The 19327-nt window shown below is 46.6% G+C and overlaps 1 protein-coding gene across 2 annotated transcripts in view; it reads right to left on the bottom strand.

Annotated features, from left to right (window-relative positions):
• Positions 1–19327, bottom strand: part of PCNX2 (pecanex 2) — a 289378-nt gene that overhangs the window by 222843 nt on the left and 47208 nt on the right. For both annotated transcript variants that reach the window (XM_059170439.1, XM_059170438.1), the window contains exon 9: positions 7469–7604. In XM_059170439.1, coding sequence (XP_059026422.1) covers positions 7469–7604 — 136 coding nt within the window. The remainder of the gene's footprint in view (positions 1–7468; positions 7605–19327) is intronic.

Raw genomic sequence — 19327 nt, 5'->3', positions numbered from 1 at the left:
CTTTTTAAAAATACATAATTGTTTAAACATGGAGTGAATGCAAATACACATCTTTTAAATGTACGTAGGGTATTTTAAGGAAAAAAAAAAGTTAATTCAGAACTAGCTGTGTGGTTCTCACCCAGTATAAGAAAAAAAAAACATTGCCGTTAGCATACAAATTCCCTGTGGGCCACCGCTTGGTCCCATTCTCTTCCCTCTTCCCTCACGGGACCATCACTGTCCTGAATGTTGTGTTTATCATCCTCTCTTCGCTTCTGTTTTACATAAAGCCCAACGGTTATGGAAGCTTTGGATGCTCTTATGTATCAAATCTGTTGAATCCTCCAAGTTTTATTTTTATTATTATACTGCTCATTTCTAGTATCCAGTGCCCTTATCAGATCTGATCGGTCATTACATGGAATTTTGCTTCTTACTCAGACTTTCAACCTCTTCTTTTATCTCTAAGACATACTTAGTCCATATTCTGAATCTAATCATTATCGTTTCTAAATCCTTTGGGAGTCCAATTCTGCTTTCTGTTTGGCATTGCTGGCTCTTATTTCTGGTATATTTTACAACTATTCACTTTTCCTTGGGTCCTTATGAGTAGGAATTCTTTGACAGCAATATTGAAGCTCTGTTCTTCCAGTTTAAAACTTAACCTTTGTCTCTGCTAGGCATTAGAATACCACACCAGCCTGGCACCATTTTAAAATGAATTCTTTGTGTGAGGTGTTTGGACCACCCAAGGTGATCCACCGTGGAGAAGGGCTGCAGAGCCACCCCGAGGTGTGAAGCAGGAAGCTCTGGGCAGCTCCTTAGTGGGGATGGTGTTGACTGAGTGCGGTTAACTCATCCTAAGAAGAAGATGTGGCTTCTTCGAAGTCACAGATTAAGTGGAGAGACTCCTGTAAGACTTCCCACACTGTGCTCTTTCTGTCATTCTCTGGGCACAGAGGCCATTAAAAATGAAGCCTCCCACAGGCACCCCAATATTTATAGCAATAATGTCCACAACAGCCAAACTATGGAAAGAACCCAGGTATCCACTGACAGATAAAGAAGATGTGGTACACACACACACACTCACACACACACACACACACACACACACACACAATGGCATATTACTCAGCCATAAAAAATAATGAAATCTTGCCATTTGCAATGATTTGGATGAACCTAGAGGATATTATGCTAAGTGAAATAAGTCAGAGAAAGACAATTATCATGAATTTCATTCATAAGTGGAGTTTAAGAAATAAAACAGATGAACATAAGGGAAGGAAGGGAAAGATAAAACAAGATGAAACCAGAGAGGGAGACAAACCATAAGAGACTCTTAACTATAGGAAACAAACTGAGGGTTCCTGGAGGGGAGGTGGGAGGGGGAGGGGTAACTGGAATGTGGGTCTGAAGGAGGGTGCGTGATCTAATGAGCACTGGGTGTTCTTTTTTTTTTTTTTTTTTTTTTTTTTTAAAGATTTTATTCATCCATTTGACAGAGAGAAATCACAAGTAGATGGAGAGGCAGGCAGAGAGAGAGAGAGGAGGAAGCAGGCTCCCTGCTGAGCAGAGAGCCCGATGCGGGACTCGATCCCAGGACCCTGAGATCATGACCCGAGCCGAAGGCAGCGGCCCAACCCACTGAGCCACCCAGGCGCCCCAGCACTGGGTGTTCTATGCAACTGGTGAATCACTAAATTCTGCCCCTGACACTAACAAAACAATACAGTATAAGTTAACTAAACTGAACTAAAAAAAAAAAAAAAAAGACACAGCCCCCAGGTTCCTCTTTGCTGTTGGCCATTGCTTGTCGCTTCTTGCTACTATTGGTGAGACTTTTCTAGGTGCCCCAGCCCCCTGCAGATCTTCTATGTCTAACCCGTATTTTTTTTTTTTTTTTGCCACTGTGCTTAAAAAAACAACACAGAATTTACCATCTTAACCGCTTGTCAGTGCACAGTTCAGTACTGTTAACCGTATCCATACTGTTGTACTACCGATCTCCAGAACATCTTCACCTTCCCAAACGAAAACTCGGTCTCCAGGAAGTACTAACTCTCCCTTCTGTCCCCAGCCCAAGCAACCACCTCTCTACCTTCTGTCTCTGTGTTTTGATGAATCTAGGATACTCCATAAGTGGAATCACAGAGTGTTTGTCTTTTTGTGGCTGGCTTATTTCATTTGGCATAATGGCCTCAAGGTTCACCCATGCTACAGCAGGTGTCATACGTCCTTCCTTTTTAAGGCTGAATACCCGACTCTGAGGACGCCCCCCATTCTGTCTCCGCATACACCGGTCTGCGGACGCTGGGTTGCTCCCACTGCTTGGATACTGCACGTAACGCTGCCACGACCATGGGCATGTAGACATCTGCTGCATTCTTCTGGAGCGATGTCGGTGGATCTCCGCTTTACGTTCTTCTGGATGTACACCCAGATGTGGAAGGGCTGGATCATTCTAACCTCTACTTTCACCCGTCTGCTTGGGCTCTGTACTTCTGCAAAAAAGCTTTAAGATGGGTTGTAATTTCCTGTAGGCTGACACACATAAGGCACAGGAGACTGGTAAGGAGGGCCAAGACCAGACAAGGAATGAGGACAGTAGAGAAGAGCTGCCGTGAAGGTGGGAAAGGTGCCACCTTTGAAAGGTTGCGCAGCTTCTCCTCAACTTTGACAGTGGAAGGTTAGACTCGGGAAGACTTTCTCAATTCAGTGGAAGTCGCCGGGGTCAGAATGCCTGGCTTGCATCAGGGGCTTCACGGGACACCACGGCCGAGCTCTCCAGGGAGGCCCATTTTACCACCTTTGTTCCCAGATGCTAGTGCTCTGACTCAGCTATAGAACATGAAGCTATTCTTCAGATTATAAAATATTAATGCAAATGGCATTTTAAGGGACAGCTGCTCCATCACGAAGGCAGCATCCAGGACGGCCGTATACAGGATGGACTGGTTGTAGCCCTGCAGGAAAGCTGAGACGGTAAGAGCTGCTTGTGTCTGGGATTCTATTCCAATGTGAAAGAGACCGGAGCGGAAACTGTCATGGCAGCCAGAAGCCCATCTTCTGTTAATGACAAGGAATTTATGTGGTTTATGATAAACCTCCCCCAACAAAGGGGAACTTTTTCCTTTATGTCCCATAGACAAAGAGTACCAGGGCTACCACAGTTTACTGCTTTCTGATGTGGGAATTCAGGTCGGATGGAAAAATAGGTCAAGGGTAAGCAGCAGGAAAGATGACAGCATTCTTCGGAATTACAAGAAAAATACTGGCCTTAAGTTGAGGTTTAATATTATACCCTTTGCTGTTAGGGAAGGTTTGCATGAAAACAAGATCACACAAATATTCACATCTACAGTGTTTGCAAACTTATTAAAGATTCTAGTAAATTGTGTTATTTTTGCTCCTTAAATAAAAATCCTTGTTTAAAAAAAATCTCAGAAGTTAAGGCAAAGAAAAATGATTTGACTTCTCTATTAGTTTCGGAGTGGGCGGGCTGACACAACGGAATGTTCTGAAGGTGGAAGTCTGAGTCTTCTAAGGCCTTTCTCCTTTGCTTGTCAATGGCTGTCTTCTCTGTGTCCTCACGTGGTCTTTTCCCCGTGTAGATCTGTGCCTGGATTCCCCTCTTCTTAGAGGGATACCAGCCCTATTGGATTAGGGACCACCCTAATAACCTCTTTTGAACTTAATTACCTCTTTAAAGATCCTCTCTCCAAATACAGCCCCATTCTGAGGTACAAATCAGCCTATAACTTAACTTCCTGCACAAGAAAATCAGTTTCATGGAGTTTCACTTTTCGCCTTGGCTAACAAGGAACCTCAGAGCTAAATGTTTCCGTGGATTATAGCAATTATTCATGGCCTGTTTTCTGGTACACATTTGAAATTGAAATTTTTCTCATCATTTCAGTCATTCATTTCCTTGCCCATCCAACAAATACTTGTTGCACAGATTACCTAAGCCAGATCCTGTGAGTACTGTCCGCTGAGAATTCAAAGGATAACAAGAAAGAGTTTGTAGCTTAAAGGGGTTTGACAAGTCTTGGGGGGCAGACAAGCATTCTAGCCATGGTGACATGGTGACATGGTGACAAACACACACAACACACACAAGTGAAGCCTATCGATGCCCGTGTGTCTAGAGAAGGAGAAAGGAGTGAGCCATGGGAGTGGGCGCGTTCGATAACCCTGGAGGGAGTTGGGAGTAAGGGGGCTAGCAGAGCTCCTGGAGAGCATCAGCAAAGACAGGCCTGGCCAGGGTAGGGCTCACAATGGAGACTGAGTCTCTAATTTATATGAATGCATAGACACACTGGCCAAAAATTTCTTTCGGTTTCTGATTCACTAATTAAGCCTGAGCGAAGAACCACCCTGTCACACTGCCCAGTGGGCTACAGGCTCACACATTTCATTCTACTATTTCAAAAAAGAGATTAGAGGGGTGCATGGGTGGCTCAGTGGGTTAAAGCCTCTGCCTTTGGCTCAGGTCATGATCTCAGGGTCCTGGGATGGAGGCCCGCATCGGACTCTCTGCTCAGCAGGGAGCCTGCTTCCTCCTCTCTCTCTCTGCCTGCCCCTCTGCCTACTTGTGATCTCTGTCTGTCAAATAAATAAAAAGTATTAAAAAAAAAAAAAAAAGATTAGCAAACATAGTGACAGGGCAGAAGGGGATCACGAGTTCTTTTGAAGAGATGAGATAAATGCATTGGTCACACTCCCCGTAAGGATCTGTATTTACAGCATGATATTCAAGGCTCCTTCCGTGAATCTGAATTAACTGCAACAATTGAAATGATGATGAGCATATTCAGCTTAAGAAGGTGTGTGGGGGGATATACATTTCAGAAATGGTTTTTGGTAATACTAAAATATTTATTTATTTATTTATTTATTTATTAGAGATTTTATTTATTTATTTGACAGAGAGAGATCACAAGTAGGCAGAGAGGCAGGCAGAGAGAGAGGAGGAAGCAGGCTCCATGCTGAGCAGAGAGCCCGATGCGGGACTCGATCCCAGGACTCCGAGATCATGACCTGAGTCGAAGGCAGCGGCTTAACCCACTGAGCCACCCAGGTCCCCGGTAATACTAAAATATTTAAGAACGTGAAGGTCCATCCCTCTCCCCTAAGCTACCTGAAAGTTCTACCATTCAAAATAACGGTACCTTCAAGAGCTCCATATAACTCGTAAGAATTTGGGGGCGCCTGGGTTGCTCAATCAGTTAAGCATCCAACTCGACTTATTGAGGACTTTTTTTTTTTTTTTTTGAGGACATGGTTTTTTTGTTTTGGTTTTTTTTTTTTAGATTTTATTTATTTGACACACACACAGAGAAATCACAAGTAGGCAGAGAGACAGGCAGAGAGAGGGGGGGAAGCAGGCTCTCTGCTGAGGAGAGAGCCCGATGCGGGGCTCGATTCCAGGATGCTGAGATCATGACCCAAGCTGAAGGCAGAGGCTTTAATCCACTGAGCCACCCAGATACCCCTTCAGGTCATGATCTTAAGGTTGTGAGATGGAGTCCCGAGTTGGGCCCTTTGCTGGGCATGGAGCCTGCCTGAGATCATTTCTGTTCCTCTGTCTCTCTGTCCTTACCCTCTCCCCACTCAAACATTCTCTTTCTTTAAAAAAAATTGTTTTGGGCGCCTGAGCCTTTGGCTCAGGTCATGATCTCAGGGTCCTGGGATCAAGTCCCGCATCGGGCTCTCTGCTCAGCGGGGAGCCTGCTTCCCTCTCTCTCTCTCTGCCTGCCTCTCTGTCTACTGTGATCTCTCTCTGTCAAATAAATAAATAAAATCTTTAAAAAAAAAATTTTTTTTGATGATGTTAATCATTATCACTGATTCTATGGCATAATCTTGCCATATATGATCTCTAATCCTCATAACCTTACAAGATCTCTTCCTCATAAATGCTATTATCCCAATTTAAAATGTGGTGAACTGAGCCTCTGAGAGGTCAGGTCGCTTTCCCTGAGGCCCTGCTCTGGGAGGAGGAGGGTGAGGCGCTGAAGCCTGCTTTCCTTCTGCAGTCTCGGGTAGGGGAACCCAGCAGAACCCAGGGCTCAGACAGTGCTCACAGTTAAGGCCGAAGCCACCTGCACAGCTAAACAGAACAACACGTATGGGTCCCACTGTGAAGAAACAAATTAAAAACACAAATTTGAAAAGGAAACCATCAGAAAAATGGACAATGACCAAAGTAATTAGGATGAACAATAATGGAGATCAAATAATATGTTACTTAAAAGGATCTTAAAGTCAGACTTGGGACTTGGAGCATGAACTGTACCTAATTAAAAGCTAAAATATAAAGGAGGGCCTGGTATGCGGAGGAGAGCAAGTGACCAGGCCTATGCTCAGAATGCACACAGGTGCATTTAAGTTGTAGGCCTCCTGTCGAGGGCAGAAGTGTAGAGCTCCCTGGAAAAGCTCCTGCAGGAGAGGTAGAGGAGTGAAGAGGATACAGTATAGGTCGGAGGCCTGTCGAGGCCAGTGCTGAGAAGGGGGAGTTGAAAGGGCCTCTGTTTGGTTGTCAGACGTGGGCTCATGAGACATCATGGCAGAAGCTGCTGGGGAGAGGTGAGCAGAGCTGGAAATCTCAATAGTGACCAAAGGACAAAGTGGAAGGAACGTCGGGCTGGGACGAGTCCGGCCAATGTCCCAGCACCAGGGCCTTCTGCACTGGTTTCCTTAGATGGTAAGTCTAAGGCAAAATCCCACCTAACCTCCAAGATTTCCTGTGAGGTTCACGCTCCAAGTCCTAAGCCTGAGTTCAAAGTTCTTTTAAATAACATATTATTTGATCTCCATTATTGTTCATCCTAATTACTTTGGTCATTGTCCACTTTCTGATGGTTTCCTTCTCAAATTTGTGTTTTTAATTTGTTTCTTCACAGTGGGACTCATACGTGTTGTGTCTTGAAGCGTTTGCTCTGCCTCTCCCAGAGTCATCCTCATAAAGGTGGCTGAGTGAATGAATGACATCAGTAAGTCACCTCTTGATAGTATAATGGAAGCCTTCATCTTCTAAGCCCCCTGATGATAGTGCCATTTCCTCTAAGAATGAAATCTCTCTTCACGTCAAGATTCTCTTTCAGAATCTCTGAATATTTAGTATAGAAGGTTGTCATAAATTAATAAAGAAAAATTCAGACTATTTTCCAACCATGGTGAGCAAAAGGCATCCCAACCAAGGAAGCCCTTATGGGATCCCTGCATCTTGGCAACCCAAGAACGATGTCGTGAATTTCTAATGTGCTCGGAAGAGCAGTAAGACAATGACAGTCCTGTTCGTGTCGATGAAGGATATCGGTCACTTAAACGGCGTCTTTCCCGCTCCTCCCGTAGGCTACCGTGCGGTGAGATAGCCACAACCCAGCCACAGCATGGACTTCATGGTAGGACCTGACTGATTCAAAACCAGTTTCAAGACCCCAGATTCTGGAAACTTCCCAGTGCGGCAGGAACGTACCCGTGGGGTTTCAGACTGGGTCCTCCGTGCCACCATGAGTAGCAGCTGTTGTTGAAGTGCACTGACCGCTGGGTCCCCAGAAGAAGGGTCCTGACTCTCGGATGTGGTGGTGCTGGACAAGCTGATCTGCATCTCTCTGGGGAGCGGCAAGAGACAAGCTCTGGTTATGTGGGAGCGGGGGAGTCATGTGCTCATTACCCACAAACACAAGGACACTGGGGATCCCCACTGCAGGGAGCGGCTAAGCCTTCTACAACCATTACCCCCTTACATGCCCAGGGAAGGGCTGACATTTTGATGCAACGCTCTCTGCGGGCAGAAGGACGATCACCCTGCACACATTCAAGTTACTCAGGCTGCCCAGAGTTGCTGCGTATGGGGGTGGATAGGTAGATCCCTGGTGTTCTAGAAATGATGACCTTAATTTTCTACATAGTTCGTGGATGGGGAGGTGGAAGCAACGATTTCTAGCTTCCCAGTCTGTGAAAACAGTAAACAGTAGCCTGGATAATTCAAAGACAGCAATCAGGAGGAAATGCTGACTATCTAGCATCTCTGTTACCTCCCACAACCCCCAGCACACTCTGCATTCCCTCTTCACGCCCCTCCAAAGCAAAGAAGGTGCACAGGGGGTATAAGAAATGCCTCAGGTAATTGGAAAAGAGGACACCACTAAATTAGTTGTAATCTATATTAAATAGTTTTATTGTCTTTAATCACATATAGGTTGACAGGATGTAAATTAATAAAACTCTTCCACAAATCTCAAGCCTGGCATCTTTCCTTTGGCTCAGAAAGCAAAAACCAGGACACACTTCTCCACCCGCTTCTCTAGCAGGGTGCCGATCGCCTTGAGGGGGCAATTCTGACTGCCTACCCTACAGTCATTTCTAGTGGAATTCCTGCTAACATAGCTCCAATTTTATTCACTCATCTAAGACTATGGCTTCAGAAGAGAGACTAGGTCCCTCTCTAGTCCTGGGGATCAACCCTGGTCATTTTATGGGCATCACTCTAACCCCATTTACCCTGGACTAGTGCCTAGATTCGAGAAGGGAGAACGTATCCTAAAAGGCCACTGTGGCTCAAAGGGGAGGTGGCTGAGCATATCAGGGAGCCCGTGCATAAGTTTTTCTATTTCTTAGAAGATCACAAAAGTGAGACACTCTCTTATTCCCGGACTTTAGATGCTACATGAGTAAGAAACGTTCGGGGCTGCGGCAGCCACACTGCCAGCATGAGGAAAAAGCCTGAGGACAGCAGAGCCAAGAAAACTCATTTCCTGATGACAATATTGAGTGTCTGAATTCACTAAGCTCCACTGATGATATCTTTGGACTTCTTGTCTAACTACTGTGATTCTGGGTCTTATGAAACTTGCAGCTGGAACTACCTCAAAAACGTAGGTGCTACACTTAACATATGCCTTTCTGATTTCTACCTCACATTTCATTATAAAGTCTCTGACAGGTTTTTGGATCTTTCTTAGTCTTCACTCCTTACGGCTGCATTCACAAACACATAAATATTTATCCCATCAGAACAGTGTTTAAAATAGTCCCACTGTACGCACACACGTGTGCACATACACACTTCTCTACATTTTTCAGACACAATTCACAACCCTTTGATGATCTGTTTGGTAAAGGCGTCCCTGTAAAGGACCATTCAGGAAACCTCGTGTATCAAATACAGGATTTAGGAAGCAAATCAAGAAGTACGTGGAGTTTGCAAACTTAAGAATCCTGTCCTTCCGTTATCTGGCCGACTGTCCCACCGACAATGCCTTTGCTTCCTCTCTGTGGTCTGGGTGTGACATCTTTTACTAACAGAAAAAAGAACCCGTCAGATTTATAAAGGCAACGACTCATTCAAACTTTTTTGCTTTGTACAGAAACCACAGCGTCCTGTAATTCTGTTGTTCCATCACTAAATATAATAGGGCTGAAAGTGCCCGATCAGATTTGTTTGCATCTCGGCAAACATTCGAGCACGTCACTAAAACCAAAAGATCAGTCTGACGTCATGTCAGCAATGTGAGGGATGGCTAGAACCCAGCAGGCAATGTGTGCATCTGTGAGAAAGATCTGGAAAGTGAATAGCGCCCTCTACTGCCAACCAAAATAAACCGAGAAGTGGCTATTGTGCGAGGTGTAACAGACAGCTGTCAGGGCCAGCCTCCCCCGCCCCCCCGCAGGTGCTTCCTGCCAGGAAACATGACAAGAAGGAGGTGTTAACACCCCCCAGTTACCATCTGCGTATTACTTAGCATGTGTCTGATAGTAAAATAATAATAACAATAAATAACCTTATTTTCTTATTGAGGCTATTTAAAAGTCCCATGTAAAAATCTAGGGTTTGGTTTCTTTTCAAAATCTTTTGGGTAAGTTCTAGAATGAAACAAAACATGGCTTGAAATATTGCTCTCCTAATCACTGTGACTATAAGCATTTGTTAGCTCAAATCCTCACCTGGAAAACAGGCATGATATCTCCTGCTTAGGGGTCGTAAGAATCCAATGAGACGGGGTACGTAACCACCAAACGGTATCTCCCCTATAGCAGACAATTAACAACCCTACCTTACTGTTTTATTTACTTCTATTGACATAGGACCCAACTTTGTTTATTTTCATATGAAATAGCGAATGATCCTGATGCTTTTCATACACACACATGAATTCTTGTTGTCTCAATGAGGAGACAGTGTCATGCACTCAACTCACACTTAATCCTCTTTATTTTATAAAAGGAGACCCAAACTTCAGCTTACTAAATTAGCTTTTTAAGTTCTCAATTAACCTCTTTCATGAAAGTTGCATATTCAAGACAAAGTATGATGATATTAAGAAAGCCTAGCTTGGCCCTAGTTTCAGGACCAGTAGGTCAGAATCAGAAAGCCTGCAGTGGCTTCCTACTTGGCCAGCAGGAGACGGTTCAAGGTTACAGTCAGCACTGCTCAACCAGAAGAGAGTCCCCCTACCCTTAGATGTTCTTGAGGTCCTGATGTGGCTGTAATCCCCACGCACCAGCTGGCCCACTCAAGAACCAAAGAGGCGGTGATGTCACAAAAATCATGCAGTAGACGCAAGTCTGCCCACTAGCCTTTACAGAATGCCTGTCTGTCTTAGACAGCTCTTCTCAGACTACCGGCTTCTTGTTTTCCCTTTCCTAGATGTGCACTGTGAGCAGCACAGTGATCTAAAAAGTATCTGTCTGGGGCACCTGGGTGGTGCCGTTAGTTGGGCCTCTGAATCTTGGTTTCGGCTCAGGTGGTGATCTTGGGGCTGTGGGGTCCGGCCCCACATAGAGCTCTGCGCTCTGCATGGAGACTTCTGGAGATTCTCTCTCTTTCCCTCCACCCCTCCTGCTTGTGCTCCCCCCCCCCCAACAAATCTTTTAAAAAATAAAAATAAAATAAATACGTAAAAAATCAAAAGTCTCTATTTTACTAACTTAAGGCCAGAGATTTCCCCTTGCATTAATAAATATAATGGGAAAGGGCTGGGTTTTAAGAGATTGTCCCTTCCCTAAAGCAGTAACATTCCAAGCCTGTAGTAAAAAAATGTACTCGGAACTACTGCAGAACAACACTTGCATATTTGGACTTGATTACCCGCTCCCTGGTTCATCTCTGGTAAACTTGTTTGGTTCAGGGTGATGGCACTGATCGCATGGAAACTGGACTGAGCTCAGAACAGGAGCAGAAATAGTGGCTAATGAAAGAAACTGCTAGATAAAAGCAGACACTAGAAGGAAATAAAAAGGGACCAGGAGCTAGAAGCTGGTCTGGGCCAGGATGGTGACTCTCGTATGGGCAGAGCTGGGCCTCGGATCGATCGTGACAGTGTTCCACCATATTGCACCCCTCCCCCCACCAGGTTTCATTCCATTAGTCTAGGCTTCTACAATTAGCAATCAAAATACATGTGCTTCTTCTATATTTTCCCATTAATGTGGGGAAAAAAAGTCCTGAAATTCTTCTTCTTCCCAAGAGCTCCAAAACTATGACCCATGCCCTAGAGAAGGAGGGCCTCTCTTTCTGTCCGTCCCTCTTGTTTTTCAGGCTTCCTTGGGGGACCCCGGGAACAAACTGCCCAGGGGGGCATCCTAAAAATGCAAGTTACAGCAAGCAACATGTTCAATATGTAGGATATTTAAGTAAAGCAACAATGTTTTGAAAAGGATAACCTTTATTATTGAATTTTAACAGGGGTTCTAGATTTAAAGTCTGCAAATAACTCAAGGGTAAAAATTCACCTGTGCAGCCAAGCAGGAGGCAAGACCAGGACAGGGCCTCCAAGCTGGGGTCTGCTGCCACCATGTGGCAATCTGGGGTATGGCCACCAAAACAGAAGCCCAAGGCACGGCTGGCCTGCTTCCCAGGGAGGCAGAGAAGGGGCCTCAAAAGAGATGTCTTTCCAGAATGAGCCTAGCAAACCTTCCACCCTTGTGCTTCTGTGCCTGGATGAAAATTTAATCTCTTTCTCGTGTGTCCAAGACACTGAAATAAGGATCAGAGTGGAAGGATCAGAGAGTGAGTAACGGAGGGCACAGATATTTGGAATGGCAGAAACTCTTCAAAGACAAGCCCTGGACATTTCTTCCAGATCACTCCCACCACTGTGTGATCAAAAGCACCCAGATCTCCCAAAAGTTTGGGTTTTTTCATTTAAAGTGGTACACACATAACTCTCCACTTTGCAAGTCAACATAGTAATGAGACTGTATGCAAACCCTGAAACACTTATAACTAGAGTTTCCCTTCTCAACTTATACCTGAATGGGACACAGAACTGAGCATATCCAATATGGGGAAAATTCACATTTTTTCCACATCTTGAAGACGTAATTGACTAACTTCAGTACCCTGTACTCTAGTTCAGCTAGTCCAAACCAGGGATCACTATTTCTTCTGACTAAAGAAAAAGGGGGAGGGGGAGAATTCTAACAGAGAGGATTATTTTTGACAACTGTCTGCTACTTGACTTCTTTGGGAACCAGGGGCATATCATTGTGGCTTGAAAGGGCTTTCCTGAGAGCCAATCCCAAAGAAAAGGAAATTTTTACTGAGATAAGAGTCAGAAAGCCCGGTAATGTCAACAAAAGAGTAAGAATTCTAAAGAGGTGACAGAGAGTAAGTGCAGAGCTTTGACCCACCTTTGGAGCATAGTACTCAATGGGGTTAGAGACTGCAGAGTCCAAAAATAAGCCCAGTTTATAACCAGAACAATATCTGCTTTGATATGTACTACAAGGATTCAAAAGCAAATAAAAGCCAAAAGCAAGTGAATCCAGATAAATCACTGCACTATTGCCCAACCTACTCTATGTTTTCAATTAAAAACAAGTTGAGGTACAAAAATCCCCCAGCAAAATCCTATAAACTAGGATGCCCCAGTAGCACCTGGGTGGTTCAGTCAGTTACACATCAGACCTTGGCTTAGGCTCAGGCCCTGGTCTCAGGGTCACAGGATGGAGTCCAGCGCTCCGCTCAGAGTCAGCCTGTCCCCCTCCTCCCCCACCGCCCCTTCCTGGCCCCTGCACTCGTGTGTGCACAGGCACGTCCTCTCTCTCTCAAATAAATAAATAAAATCTAAACTAGTATTCTCCAGAATGAGTCTTCCATTCAGCAGACTACTGTGCCTACTTTTTGAATAATGGATGTTCAAAATAAGTATAAATACTATGTCTTCCCACCAGATTTCACTGGAGGGCAAACAATAAGCATTTTGTATGCATTTTCATTAAATCGTTTATGACACTGAAAAAGCCAGATTAATACTGAAGCACGGTTATATATCTCTCCCAGAAGAAAGCTCTGCTATGTTACTTGGGAGAATTTATAGACAAGAGAGACGTAAATCTTTGCTGAACAAAGAAAAGAAACTATCAAGCTTTAATTGTAAGACCTACAGAGGAAGTAAACAAAGGTCCAGTCTGCAAGGAACCTTTTAGACATAAGACACACTTTCCAAACAGAGAGCCTACATCAACTTTGATTTTTCTGGGTAGACTACAGCTTTCTAGGTAGATTAGCTCATTTTGGGCTCTGAGCTACTGAATCAGCCCTATGTGCGGGGTAATGAATTTATCCTTTGCAAGTTTCTTTGAGTAGCAATTCCGAATGCTGTCATTAAAGCCATAGCTCCTTCATTCTAGGATCTGGGGGAAGCAGAACTCTGTTAGCGTTACCAAACGGCCTTACAGACAGTTACTGTGCAACTGGAAAATGCTGCTTATGTTTCTTTGGCAGTTAATGAGAAATGCACTGGTTCCCACAATGACAGTGAGAGCAAGGAGGGAAATTTGTTTCCTCTCCTGGTTTCCTCCAGGAATCCCCAAAGAGACATGGAAGTTACACTGCAAACAATTCCCTATTCATGCTTGAGAGTCGAGGATATAAAACTGTCACACGGCAACCGAACTGAACAATGGCAGAGAGGAACGGCTAGCTTGCCAATAATAAGAATCGGTGGTTTAATGGCCTAGTTGGAGGCAATCCCAGTCACTGAAGTTGCCTCACAGGGAAAAAAACTGCTTTTCCAATATCTTCCATGGCTGAATGGCTTAGCAACAGCCGCAACTAGGAATCCTTCCAAGTTCAAAATCAAAGTTTGTATTTACTACAGTGGGAGAACTCGACATTTAACGGCATGAGAAGCCAGAGATACAATATTGAAGCCCCTACTCTGAAATTACGACAAGAGTTCCAAATGTTGGAGTACGACGGGCTGACAGAGAGAGTGCAAAGTCCTTAGCCGCCTGAAAATCTCATAAAGCAACTCAAAAAAGCCAAGAGGGAAGGCTTCCACCCAGGTAAAGTCAGGATGCTGAGCTCTACGAGGCCAGTAGTGAACGTGAGCCCCCGGCCCACCGCTTGTGTTTGCAGATAACAACAAGGTCCTTACAGCGGGTACCGTCCAAAGCACTGTTACGTCTATTATATTTAACTTGTAACGCCACTGCAGTGATCACTATGTTATTTCCATTTATGCATAAGGACACTCTTTACCTAAGAGGGTTAAATGAGTTGCTCAACGTCAACCAAGAAGTTCATGAATGAGGGAACCGAAACCTCGATCCGCCTACGACTGACGCTCACCTGCGTGCTCCGGGCCACTCGGGACCCCGATGTCCCACCACAGCCCCTTCCACATGGACGCAGAGCGCCACCGCCTCACAACTGAACGGAAAACAAGCCGGGAACATCTAACCTCAGCTCCGATCTCTGATTTCTCTGTGCTTAGGGTTTAAACAGTCATTTCGCAGGTTTGTTTGGGTTCTGTGGGTTATTTTAGTTTTAGTTTGAGGGTTTTGGGGGTTCCATTTCTCCACTTACAAAAAGATCAGATTCTGTATCCAAATGAGCAGGCAAGCCGCTGGTGCTCCTGGCTCCTGCGTTCCCACCTTCGCAAGGGGACGGCGTCATCTGACGATGCTGTCTTGATAATCAGTGCCACGTTCGTGAAACTGTTTCTGTCTACAAAGGGGTCAGAGTGCTCCTGCCACCAGGAGAATGAAGTGTGAGCCGTCTGACCAGTCTCATGGCCCCTTGGTTAACTCCCTTCCTCCCATTCAACTTCTCGCCGGCTCCCCTAACTGCCCCGCTGGTCCGCGCCCGGTCCTGTGCGCCCACGGGCCTGCCCGTGATTGGATTTGATTCGGTTCAGTAGTTAGGGAACACCTGTCTGCAGAGGGCTGCGTGCGGGCTCTGACGCCGCACTTCCTTCCGGCAGCTACCGTCGGGGCAGACGGGAGTCCTACCCAAATGGATGAAGTGCCAGAGGGAACGTGGTAAGTCCCCCTCTAAGGGCGGCTTGGAAAAGTCGCTTTATTGTCACGGTAGAGACTGATCAGATGAAGAAGCATAAGGAGGCAGAGTGTCCTCTGTGCTCTAAGAGATGATTACTCCAAACGCCAGGAACAAAGAAGAGCATTCAAGGCAAGGAAGAGCAGATGCTTAGAGAGGAAGGGCTGAGAGTCGGCTTGTGTGGGCTGCGCAGAGCGGAGGGGCCACGCAGGGGTGTGGAGAAACGGGCTCACTGCACCCCTGCCCAGACACGCACTGGGGGCCAACGTAAGGGCATCTCCATAGGACATGTTTCTGTGGGAAGGGCGGCTCCCCAGGAGGACACAGGGTGCGGGGTGAAGGCCTGGGCTTCAGAGCAGGAGGGACAACCAGGAGTCCTCAGGCCACAGCCAGCCACACACGTCACCTGTGGCCTGTGGTATTGCCAAAAAAAGAATGAAAACTGATAATGTGAAACAAAACAGATTTTACATAGAAGTGTGGATTTTGGATCCTTGCAGAAAATACTGGAATATCTGGTCGGGCCAGGTTTTCTGGATCAGGCCTAGGCAGACGGAGGAGAAGCAGCAGCAGCCCCCGAAGACAGGATAAACGCCCTCCCGGGGACCGCCATGGCCACTGGCCAGCTTCCCCTGCCACTGGCCAGCTTCCCCTGCTTATTCTCCCTGCCTGGGAGCCACGGAACTCTGAGTCTGTGGGCCCCGCTGGCAGAGAGGAGCAGGGAGGGAGATTTCAGCGTCCAGGGGCCACAAACCAGCCCCTGAGGCTGAGCATGTTTCTTAGACGGTCCTACTTCCTGGGCTGTGATATGGAGCGAATATCACCGTTCTCCGTTCTGTCGCGCAGGTGAGATCCGGTAATTGATGACTCAGCCCAGTACTTCACACCTGACACATGTTTAACAAATGGTGGCCGCCATGACCAGAATTACTGCAGGGAAATGCTTCCTTCAGGGCCAGGAACGGCCGTAACCACGCAGGAAGAGGTGTGTCGGAACACAGGTGCAAGGCGAGAGGGACGTGGCCCTTCTAGGTGGGAAAATCCTAACCTGTGGCCTTGCACGTGATCAGTTGCCTTCGGCTCCGGCACTGTTCTTTACCTTAGAGACAGAGAGGACGCTCTCTTCCCATGCATGCCCCTCACACAGTGGTGCTTCAACATGGGGGTTAAAGTATTGTAGTTGAGGGGCGCCTGGGTGGCTCAGTCGGTTAAGCATCTGCCTTTGGCTTCGGTCGTGATCTTGGAGTCCCAGGATCTAGTTCTCCATCGGGCTCCCTGCTCAGCGGGGGGGTCTGCTTCTCCCCCTGCCCCTTGCCCCACGTGTGTTCCCTCCCTCTCGCTCTCTGTCAAATAAATAAAACCTTTAAAATAAAATATCTCTGTTGAAACAGCCTGCTTGCTTCTATCCTACTTACAAGAGTTCTTCCTCGGTATAACCAATTCAAAGACCTAGATCATCATCTATCATGAACTGCCATGAAAGCCAAGGCTTATTATGAATCCAAAGCAACCAGCCTCTGGGGACGGGTGGCATAGCTTTCACTGTCCCCCAATCTGGGGAGGACTCTGAGACTGCTGGGATATCCAGCACAAGCCCGTGGGACAACAGTTTAAATCCCGAAGATCATCTAACTCTGCAGAGCACTGAGCCGTTCCTGCATGAGTTAAACAGATGGCGGCCCCTTAACCACTTTCCCAGAACCACCGAGGGAACCGCTTCAATGCTATAATTCTGCTAAGTGAAGGGACTTGAGTTTTGTTCTCACGCATGAAGCAGGAAGCACGGTCCATCTCCTATGCCCAAATGAGCCATTGAATTGCCACAACACCCCATAACCAAGTCCCCTCTAATGACAAACCTATTTCAGAGCATAGACCGTCTGGGAACATGGATCCTCTCAAACACCGGCCTGCCCACAAGATAGCAAACACGTATATTATCCCATGTTATCTGTGAAGCATGACGAGGACAAGCTATGCGGGGCTGGGTGCTATTCCTTCCTGGAGCTCTTAAGAACCAGCATCCTGTCAAATTGCCTTGGAGAGAGGGCAGGTGGACAGAGACAGAACCTGGCATGCGAGGTGGTGGGCCAAGAAGTCTCCATGGGGACGTTCACAGACGAGAAATGTTAGAGACAACGAGGGACATTATACAAAGCTTTTCTCGAAGGGCAAAGCTGCTTCTACAAAACTTGATCATCATTCTCTTTAACGAAGTTTGGTAATTAAACTGGTCGAACAATTTTACCAGGAACAGAGTCCATGGGAGTCATCTGTTGGTTTTCGCTGCCCTGCCTCCGTCCAGCTCACTCCAAACTTCCCTCTGTTGGGCCACCCCCATGATTTTTTTCTGTGGAACCTGCAATCCAGCTCTGCAGCTGAGTGTAGAGCCAAGTCACGTACTTGCCCTGGGCGACTGGGCTCCGGGAACATGGCCCAGCCAGAACCCATCAGACTTAAGAAGACTCCTTGGGGGTTTACAGGAAAGAAGCCTGGTGTACTCAATGGACTTGAATGAGAGGAGAAAACACAGGCCTGAGGCTACAGGAGGCATCTTCTGACACCAGAGCACGCATCTGACTGACAGTGGAATCGAAACACAGGAATGAGGAAGCGGTAGAGAAAGAGACACCGCACCCTTGAAAACGTCTACAAGATGCCTCTGTTGAATGACCCCAGATCCGCACAGTGATGAGACCTGTTTGACTTGGATTGTCCCGTGTGCGCCAGGAAGGGCTCTCACTGCAGTGGGCATGGGAAAAGGCGGAGCTCGGGAAGGGCTGACCTGAGACTCTCCACGTGGCTACGCGGGGCTGCTCAGCACAGACGTGCAACAGCCCCGGGCACCTGTGTGGAGCCCCGGCCTCACCTGGCAGAAAACCCTCGAACTCGGAGGACATGCACTGTGGCAAACTGAAACCCGGGCAGCTGTGGGAATGGAGGTCAGGCCACAAAAGAGCTCGAATCTGGGGAGGAAATGCAGAGGGGGTGAAAGAAAAACAAGACCTCGGGGAAATCTAAGAAAAAGGGAGAACTTGGGGGAGAACAGGAGTCAGAGGGCAGTTCCCCAGGAGGGATGGCCTGAGGAGGTGGAGCCTCCTGGAAACCCATTCTCTCTGATTCTGATTTGCACACACTACGTTTTTAGTCTTTTCAGGCCCTGGATATGTGGCCTTATGCTAACGGGCATTACTGGCAAATGCAATTAAAGTATTTACCAAGGGGGAAAGTGAAGTACATTTGTCCAGGAAAATAAAAATAAGAAAGTCTTGTAACTTTATTTTGGAATAGATAAGGGGCCTGATAACTGTTCTAAGTTTAGTTTAAAAACACTACAGCTTCCAACAAGGATTGCAAAAAAATGTGACAGCTTTCAAAGCTGTGTTCACACAGAATTAAGTATTTAGCTTCAGAAAGCTGCCATCTTAGATCTCTAAATCCATGAAGCCACTGCCACGAAATGTCCCACGGGCTGAGGCCGAGGTGTGGAGGGCAAACCTCCCTCTCCTCGTGGTGGACATGTGCATGGAGCCTTGCCATGTTTCTGGTTGGAGAAGAATTTTGTTTTCTGTCTATTTTGACTGGAGTGTGAGCACCGGAGGGAGACAGAGGGTGAGTGAAAGGCGTATGAGTGATGGAGATCATGCCCTTGCCCCACAGGAGTGACTCAGTTTTAGGGCCCAGGTGCGTCCACGTGGACTAGGGGAACCACGGCCCGCAGCACCCATCAGATCTGCCCCAACGGCCGACCCCAGCTTCTTCAGCAGCAGGGACTACAGTGAGGGAACGCCCTGCAAGGCTGGCACACAACATCCCAGCTGGAGGGCAGACAGCAAGGTCAAAGATGAACTTTCTTCAAGGCCCTTGTGAGGCTCCCCCTGCAATTTCCTAGGCACACCCCTGGAGGGAACTTTGACCTTGGGGAGGGGTCATCAACCACAGGATCTAGAATCAAGGTTCCTGCAACTCCCTTTGAACGCTCCAGGTGTGAGGCCCAAGGCATTCTAACCACACCACAAAGGACTCCCCTATGTCTTCAAGTACACA

This window comes from Mustela lutreola, chromosome 4 (assembly GCF_030435805.1).
Source record: "Mustela lutreola isolate mMusLut2 chromosome 4, mMusLut2.pri, whole genome shotgun sequence".
NCBI lineage: Eukaryota > Metazoa > Chordata > Mammalia > Carnivora > Mustelidae > Mustela > Mustela lutreola.
The sequence above is the reverse complement of the archived record's forward strand: the minus strand, read 5'-3'. Positions and strand labels throughout refer to the sequence as shown.